This window comes from Brassica napus, unplaced genomic scaffold, assembly GCF_020379485.1.
Source record: "Brassica napus cultivar Da-Ae unplaced genomic scaffold, Da-Ae ScsIHWf_143;HRSCAF=255, whole genome shotgun sequence".
NCBI lineage: Eukaryota > Viridiplantae > Streptophyta > Magnoliopsida > Brassicales > Brassicaceae > Brassica > Brassica napus.
This window is the reverse complement of record NW_026014852.1, coordinates 19,856-29,904: the sequence shown is the minus strand read 5'-3', so window position 1 is coordinate 29,904 and position 10,049 is coordinate 19,856. Positions and strand designations below refer to the sequence as shown.

The window sequence follows — 10,049 nt, the reverse complement described above, 5'->3', positions numbered from 1 at the left end:
TATTTACTGATTTGTAAACTGATCGGCCCAAAATGAAAGGATCATATTGCTTTCCTTACACTCGATCTGGAGAGTGTTGTCGTGCCAATCACAATAGAAAACAATACAGCGCAATCCAACCATGGCCCAAATACTTGATTTCCAAAATCTCATGTATGTGTCCGTAGTATACATCATCTCCTGATGCAGAACAAACGCCAGCATCATAAGTCGTACTCGAACGTCTCCTCTTCTGAGTTGTGAATGCATATCCTCGAGTACAAAATCTCGGATATGACTTCACAACAAAGTTTGGTCCAACGACCATCTCACGTATCCAATCGTCAAATGTTTCGCCTCTGGCCAAACCAGCAGACACCTATTAATAGCACATATATATATATATATATTATATCAATAAATGTGAATTAGTATAAATATGTGATAAAATATATTTTAATTTGTTTAAAGCACTCACATAAGTAAACATCCATCCAGTAAATTCTCTCTGCTTTTCTTCTAGTTCGTTCTCTGTGGCGTATCTATACTCGAACTGCTTTTCTGCCATGAAAATCCTGTATATAATGGCAATAATGTAATTAATTAAGATTTAAATTTAAACTTGTTAAAATAAAATTTGTAAGCTAATTTATTTACCTATCATATTGAAGAACGTCTTTGCAGTTGGTGATCAAATATGTTTGCAAATGACTGCGCTCCTGCTCAGTAAGTCGACGGTCCTTTGGTTTTCCGCTAAGTCGTCCTCCAACGTCTGTGAAAATGTCTGGAACCGTAACATGATATGTTGCCTGTTTGCCTCTATCATCATGCCGAGCAGGTCTTCTGTTTTTGGTCTGAACTCTTGTTGGAAAGTAGTACTCGGCAAAGTTTGAAGTTTCTTGATTGATCATCTGTGCGACTATAGAACCTTCCACCCTACTTAAATTTTTCACCATCTTCTTCAAATAGAACATATACCACTCATACAGATACATCCATCTATACTGCACAGGACCACCAAGTTCCAATTCTCTTGCCAGGTGAATAACAAGATGCTCCATAACATCAAAAAATGAGGGAAGAAATATCTTCTCAAGGTTAGTCTTCAAATTTTCAATACCTTCAAGAGTCACTGATCTCGTGCATTAATCGCGAAAGAAACCACTTATCCCCGCAATTGCTTCATGAACATTTCGTGGTAATAGTTCCTTGAAGGCGAACGGAAGGAGGCGCTGCATCATTACATGGCAATCGTGGCTTTTCAAGCCAGTAAACTTTCTTTCCTTTCTGTCGATACAGTTACGCAAATTTGATGCGTAACCGTATGGAAATTCTACATCGTTTGAAATCCAATCAAAGAACGCATCTTTTCCCTCTGCATCAAGTCGGTATATGGGAAAAGGAGCCCTACCATTCTCATCAACATGAAGTTCTGAACGAGCGCATATATCGACTAAATCCAGTCTTGACTTCAAATTATCCTTTGTTTTACCTTGAACAATAAGGATCCTGTTCATGAGATTGTCAAAAAAGTTCTTCTCAATATGCATGACATCTAAATTATGCCTTAGCAGATGATCCTCCCAGTATTGCAGATCCCAGAAAATACTTTTTTTGTGCCAGTTATGTAGTTCTCCAACAGCATCTACCGGAAAACGCTCATGTCCACCGACGTCTGGCGTCCTTTCTGCACCAAAATCTCTTAGTTGTATCTTCAAATCTTTCCCACAAATTTTCGGAGGTGGACTGTCAAACACCCTCTTGTTCTTCGTAAACAAATTCCTACTCTTACGATATGGATGATCAGGTGATAGGAATCTCCTGTGACAATCAAACCAACACGTTTTCCTTCCGTGTTTTAGTTGGAAAGCATCAGTGTTTTCTTGACAACATGGACATGATAGCCTTCCATGCGTTGTCCATCCAGACAACATACCATATGCTGGAAAATTACTTATTGTCCACATTAGTAATGCCCGCATTTGAAAGTTTTCTTTACACCAAACATCGTATGTTTCAGCACCTTGAGCCCATAGTTGTTGTAACTCATATATTAGTGGCTGAAGAAACACATCAAGTGATTTTAGGATGCTCTGGTCCGGGAACGAGAATCGAGAGAAACAAAAACTCTCGTCGCAAGCACAAGTTTGGGGGTAGGTTGTATGGTGTAAGAATGACGGGCCATAGAGAATACTGTCTTCCACTCTTGCCAAACGGACTGAAACCATCAGTACATAATCCAAGGTAGACATTTCTTCTCTCATACGCAAAGTCAGGATACTTTGATTGGAAATGCTTCCACACTTTTGCATCTGAAGGATGTCTGATCTCACCATCTGTTGAGTGCTCCGCATGCCATCTCATTGGTTGCGCTGTGCGTTCAGACATATACAACCTCTGCAACATTTCCGTCAAAGGAAAATACCACATCCTTTTATATGGCACTGGAACTCTTCCACTCGCATCTTTATAACGAGGCTTTCCACAAAATTTACATGTAACCCGCTGTTCATCCGCCCTCCAATAAATCATGCAGTTGTCCCTGCATACATCTATTACCTGATACGATAAACCAAGACCAGCTACGAGTTTCTGAACCTCGTAGTATGAACCAAGAGCTACATTATCCTCGGGTAGAATACCTTTTACAAAATCAGCAATAGCATCCACACAGTCTTCAGCCAAATTATAATCTGTTTTAATGCCTATCAATCTTGTAGCAGCTGATAAAGCTGAATGACCATCTCTGCAACCTTCGTACAGTGGTTGCTTTCCAGCATCCAACATATCATAAAATCTCCTAGCTTGTGCATTGGGTAAATCTTCCCCTCTAAAATGATCATTTACCATCTGCCCAGTACCTACACCATAATCTACATCCGTTCTAATTGGTTCTTCTAATCTAACCGCTGGCTGAGGTTCGCTAGTACTACCATGTTCATAATCAGTTTCCCCATGATGATACCAAATTTTGTAACTTCGTGTAAACCCACTCAAATATAGATGAGTCCAAACATCCCACTCTTTAATAACCTTTCTATTTTTACAATTAGAGCAAGGACATCTTAACATACCTGTTTTTGCTTCCGGTTGTCGGTGAACTAACCCCATGAATTCGGTTATACCTCATTGGTATTCTTCCGTAAGCAATCTTGTGTTCGGATCCAAATGAGGTCGATTGATCCAAGAACGAAAATAATTTGAAGAAGACATGTTTTTTATGAATCAAATCCGTGTCTAAAGAGAGTAAGAGGGAGGATGAAGATATGGAGTGAATGAAGAGGAAGAGGGGTGCTTGTATTTATAGTTGAAATCCTGCCGACAGACCGAGGAAATTCCGACGGAATTCCGGCGCCAACGGCTAGTTCGTCGGAATTCCCTCGGAATTTTTAAAATCCCCCAACGGCTCTCTAACGGCTATAATATTTCCTCGGAATTCATCGGTTTTTTCCGAGGAATACGTTTTTTCTCGGTATTCCATAAGAATATTCCGACGGATTTGTATTTCCTCGGAATTCCGTCGGTATATTCCCGAGGAAATTCCGAGGAAACCAAATTTTGTGTTTCCTCGGAATTTCCTCGGAAATTCCTCGGGATATTCCGAAGATTTCATTTTCTGTCGGAATGTCCGTCAGAATACCGCTGTTTTCTTGTAGTGAATGGTCCTTGAACAGCAGAGAAAGCATATGTCATTTCTAAGGCTCTTCTTCCATAAAGCCAACTAACACGTCACTGAAGGCGAAGCACAAGCTTTACTAATGGATGTACAACAACTTAGAAGATTGGGATATAAGCAAATCACTTTCCTCAATGATTGCAGACCCCTGGTGGATGAATGGAATCAGTTCGTCTTTGATTCAAGCATCAAAGCAGTCCGCAGCAGTGAGATATCCTCTATGGTGCAGGACATTCTAGAGAATTCAAAGTGCAACAGACCTTTCAATATATCTCTAGGAATTAATTAATCTATGTATATGAATTAGCTAAGCTAACTGGAAAGAGAACCAAGGCTATGTAATCAAATGGTTTCAATCCCTTTTATATTAAAAGAAGAACATTTTTTAAGACTAACCTTATGTTCATGTATTATTAACCAACATGCCATTTCCTATATGGCAGCACCATATTCACTCTCACACTCTCTAATTAAAAACCCTCTTTTTACTAGATTTATTACATTCTTTGCCATTATTTATTAATTATAGCTTAACATAATGTTTTAATAGTATATTTTGGTAACGTACAATCTCAGTGTAGACGAAAGAAGTAACCGGTTATTTGGTAATGTGTTTTATATCATTTTAAAACCGGTTGACATATATTATATTACATATGACTACTATACTCGAATGTTGTTTAAATGTATACTCGAGATCACACTATATCAAATGAGATTATAACTTGAAATCGGTTTAATGTATTTTTCTTAATGAAGATTATAATTTATAATTTGAAATCGGTTTAATGTATCTTTACATGTGATCTTAATGAAGATGATATCAAAACCGAGTGTTGCTTTTGTTGTGTTACTTTTCGATTTTATGTTAATGTGTTTTATATCATTTTAAAACCGGTTACCATATATTATATTACATAAAAAATACTAAGGAATCTCATTTTCATATCGAATATATCACACTATATATTATATCACATATGAAAATAATCAATGATATACTCGAGATCCTTGGCAATGTTGATAACCATCTATCAATGCAATAAATTAGAAAATATGGCAATTATGGTATTGATTGCCATAATATAATTTTGAAAGATCATAAAGGCATTGTAAACCACACAATACTTGAGTGACAATGCATGATTGCCGTATGAATATTTCAAATTAGGAAATATGAAGCTAAATATAACACTAATTCCGGTTATATATGTACTCATTAATATTGGCCGAATTTGGTAATGGAAATTCATCGTCGAAACCGAATCATATAATCATATTTTTGATCTTCACTGACTAATTTTGAATTTAATTTAGTTGACTAGAATCTCAGTTTGTTTCCTATACTATTCCAATAAATTCGCATAGCAACGATCAAGGCAAGTTTTCAAAATTCAGTATTTTGAATATAAAGGGGATGTGAATATTTTGCCTTGGACATAATTTTAATTGATTTTACGGAAAAAATTATGGCAAATGGCTATAATTGCCCTCGGCCCGCGTCTTGCATATATAAATACAAGGCCGTATGATTACATCTCCTCATCCGTAAAGTAGTATCCTTATATTTTGTTTTTTCATATTTTAGTATTATTTTGCTTATGTTTCGTTTTATTTTATATTTATAATTTAGTTTATGAAAACAATAATTTTATTGCTTTTGTTTCGTTTTTATCTTTGCTTCATAATTTATTTTTATATAAGTTTTTTGCTTACTCTTATAGATTCATTTCCACGAAATATACTTCAATTAATAAAACAAATACACAAGTTTTTTTTTTAAATCCAAGCTTACTTTATATAGACATACACAATTTCGTTGAATCCCCCTTATTATATAACATGTAATATTTTTTTCTAACACTATTAACTTTCTAATACCTATTGATTCAAAAATCTCTTTAAATCTTTTCATCCCGCGCAGGGCGCGGGTTATCATCTAGTAATAATAATAAAGGTGTTGACAACAACAAAATATTCACCTTTAGTTATGGACTTCTAAGGGTGCCCGGATTAATAGTTTGTCAACCTATGTTTTTCTAATACAGAATGAGTAAGAAGTGTGAGTTTATATTTACTTCGATCGATTTAAATTTTTTTAGCCAACATACATAATTACTTCTTGAATAATCATTTTATCTGTTCGGGAGTTGGTGTTAATTAAGTCCGCATAAGTATGTTATGCTAAGTTAGATGGAGTTCTAACATAAAACTAGTTGGTGATAAGTAAATTCTTTTATTTCTTTTATATATATTTTTACTAACATTCAATGTGTGAAACTTTTTCTCTAATATGCCTTTTCGAGATAATGACTCTTTGAACGTCAATCTCATAATGTTCGGATAAAAATAGATAGACTAACTTTTGGGCCGGATCGATGTGAATCGAGTTGGATTGCTTGTATCAATTTGGATTGCTTAGATCGGGTTCCGATATTATATTAAGTTAGATGACTTTTAACTTATAACCAATTGGTGATAAGTGGATTATACATCTCTTTTATATATTAATTAAGATTGTTTCCAAATTTATGAGAGACTTTGTCTCTAATAAGTTTGACTATAAGCTTGACTTTGATCCGAACATTTCACTTCAATAATGGTATTTACTTCATTCTTGGCCTTGATTTTTGCCTTACTAAACTGGAATTTATACACTAAGAGATGAATCACTATAATTTCAAACGGCCGGGCCACTAAATATCGTAGTGTCTAGGGATGTTTTGTTCTATAGAATTGGAAACACTGATTATTTTGATCACATCTAAATTTCTTTAATGACAATATAGTACGAAACCGACCACGGCTTTGCATGCATAGATACAAAACACAGTACTATTACACAGGTCATAACTCACAAAGACACACGATAATGTGTGTATATGGAAATGACATATCAACTATTACACAGGTCATAACTCACAAAGACACACGATAATGTGTGTATATGGAAATGACATATCAACCTTCAATTGTGGAGATCTCTTGTCCGGTTTAGACACAATATGGGGAAACCTAAGGCATGGTTCTAGTTTTTTTTTTAAATTTCAAGTTTTAGTTGATTGAAAAAACTGGGAAAAGAGTCCTCGATCCGTGCAAAAAAAAAGTTGATAACGTTGTAGAAAAGCTTTCTTGATGGGTCACTATACTTGTAAAAAAAAATTTGAAAAGAATACTTGTAAATTTTAATACTAAGCTATTATGTATTCCTCATCATTGTTATGATAACTAATTAACTATATCCCTTATACGTATTTAAACTTTGTTGAGTGCAAACTGTGGTTCCCATTATAAAGCTTAACAAAAAAAAAGTTAAGACTAGAATATACTAGTTTAGGTGATTTGTATGTACTATATATAGTATCGCCAATGTGTACATATCCATATTCAAATCTTATAAAATGTAAGTTGTTAATACAAAAAAGTGTTACGCTTTTACGAAATTCCTAGTCAAACATATGAAAAAGAAACACAACTGATTATATATAGAACTATAAAACAGTATATTTGACATATTTTCCCCAACAACAATACAGATCAACGTTCAGGCAGTCATCACAAACTTGCTTGAAAATTTTCTGAATTTTTTGAATTAATTATGTTTCAGTTCCTTCCATATTATGAATCATGCCAAAACAATTAATTCTCAATTCAAGTAAAAATTATAAGGAAAACAAAAAATTTATGGATACATGTGAATACCCTACTACTATACAAGTAAATTATGTTTATCATCGAGCCTTCATGGATCAAAATTTACGGCCATGCTATAAAAACGTTTTCAACACATCTGTCGCTAAGTTGATTTTAATACGAGGATGGATCCTATATTAACTCAATGTTATGGCTGCAGATGCATGTCCCCAGTCGAATCTTAAATATTTTGTGTAGTTGGGTCAAAGTTATATACAGTATTTCTTTTGTTTCTCTTTCTCTTGCTCTCTCTCCTACAGCCTGTACTTCAAAGAAACTAAGAGGTTATTGTTTGTGTTTTTGCTTTACTTTTTGGTTTTTGTTTTTGTAGAAACTATTTTTTATCCAATCAAGTTTTTAGTTTTTGTTTTTGTTTTTGTTAAAACCATTTGAGTTGCCAATCAAGATTTTCAAAATTAGTTTCAAAATTCTATGTACTTAATTTTTGTATAATTTATAATATTTATATAAGAAAAACTATTGCTTTTGAAGTTTTAAAAATTAAAATAATTTATATAAGAAAAACTATTGCTTTTGAAGTTTTAAAAATTAAAATAATTTATATAAGAAAAATTTCTAAGTAGTTTCGAAATTTAATATTTTTATTTTTTCATAATTTATATATATTTTATGATTTATATTTTACTATAATATATTTTTCTTAAAAATATAATAATTTAAATATGTTATACTATTTAATTTTAAAATAATAATCACAGTATTTTGATAAATTTTAATTGTAAAATCTAAATATTTATTGTTATTTTGTTGTATTATTTTAAAGCAATGTATTGATTAATTTTAAAAAAAAAAAATACAGCAAAACCAAAAACCAAACCAAAATCTAAAATCCAAAAACCAAAAACTAAAATCTAAAAACCAAAAACTAAAGTTGCATTTGATTGAGCAAAATGTTCTTCATTCGTCCGATTTGTATAAACTACTGCAAAAACTACTTTTTAGCGCCGTTATTTAGTACTATGCTGTGGGCACTATTTTATTGATTAAATGATATATTTTTTTAAATAACCACTTTCTAAATATTTGTGCTTTTAGGTAAAACTATTTATAATTAAACTGTAATACTTATTAAACTGTGTGTGTCTAAAGTAATAAAAAGCTCTATAGGGATTATAGTTCAGACCTTTTGGAGGTGGAAATTGTTAAATCTTGCCCTGAAGAGTAATGAATATAACTCATGATTTAAGTGTTTTTATTGGTCGTCATGGTTGAGTTATTATCGATAGTCGATGTTAATTGTACAGAAAGTAGAAAAAAACAAATGAAAGCAAAACTAAAACTTACAGTGGAAACGCTTTTGTGGAAAATTCAAAGCGAAGAAAACGAGCCACATGCTTTGGTCTCCTATACTCTCCTTCTCACTTCTTCCTCTTCTTTCTTATCCTATTTGTACCATTCCTCTTTATAAATAATCCTTCTTACATGTCTATACTCAAACATATACTTTTCCAAGAACCCTAAAATCCCGAGGAAAAAAAAAGCAAAAGAGTAAAGGGAACCTAGTTTTTATCATGGCTAGGCAAATAATGATCACAGTTGAGTCCTCAAAGAAGAAAGTGGGTGGAATTGTGAAGCTCAAGAATGTTGTAGAGAGGTTGGTGCAGATTAAAGGCTTTTCCTCGGCCAAGAAACCCTGTTCCGAGGAGTACGGCCGTGATTGTGTCCCAAAAGATGTGAAGGAAGGTCATGTTGCGGTGATAGCCGTTGATGGATATCATGAGGCTACACAAAGATTTGTTGTCCCACTAATGTTTCTAGAACACCCGATGTTCAGGAAGCTTCTCGAACGGGCGGAGGAAGAGTATGGGTTCAATCACGATGGAGCACTCATGGTACCATGCCGGCCAAGCCACCTCCGGAAGATATTGACCGAACAGTGGTGTTAGAACTTTTATTTGTAGTGATTATATACATGGTCTACTTGATATAATATAATAAAACTGGATTCGTTACAAGAGGGACTCTAAAGCATTCATTCTAGTGTTTAACTATGCGTTGGGGATATATGTTATGTTTGGGTATCTAACAAAAAAAAAAACTATGCTATGTTTGGGTATCTAACGAATAATTTATCTTATCACGCCTTAAACTTGCATCTCGACAGTTAAGACGCAAATCATCCGGCGAATTTGATATGTCATAGTTTTAACTAACCTCAAAAAACTGAATTGTTTTAGTAAAATGACCTAAACCTCAGTGTTTTGGTATATTTTTTCATATTTTAAACAACTGATTAAAAGTGTGTTGTTTAGTGCTCCTCGACTTCAGTTTGACTTGTCTACTTACCCACCTCAAATTTGAATAATATAATAGTCGTTCGTTGCAAAAAAAAAAACTTCAGATTGACAATTGTTACGCTTGAAACGGTATTTAGTCAAAACTAGCTTTCATATTATTTTTCGTATAATTTTTTTTGGTAAAAATGTTAAAATTATCATTACCAATTTTTAGTTTTTGACAGAACTATAGAGATAAATCTATCTTGCTAGCTCTTCCGGAATATTTTATGTTGACTTTCTTGCTCCCGCTGGAGATATGTGAAAACCTTGCAAGTGTCATTGCACAATTCTTGTAGAGCTCAAATCCACCAAATAAAAAAATTCACTGAGCAAAATGAGAAAAAAAAAAACTATGTTTACCAAGAGAGAAGGGTGAGATTGGTTTATGTATGATCTATGAT

At 33.5% G+C, this 10,049-nt stretch overlaps 1 protein-coding gene across 1 annotated transcript; it reads left to right on the top strand.

Annotated features, from left to right (window-relative positions):
- The first annotated feature begins 8,715 nt into the window (after positions 1–8,715).
- Positions 8,716–9,324, top strand: LOC111213185 (auxin-responsive protein SAUR50). The gene has a single exon (XM_022714868.2). The coding sequence runs from the start codon at positions 8,881–8,883 to the stop codon at positions 9,253–9,255; it is 375 nt and encodes a 124-aa protein (XP_022570589.1). The 5' UTR covers positions 8,716–8,880; the 3' UTR covers positions 9,256–9,324.
- Positions 9,325–10,049: the final 725 nt, after the last annotated feature.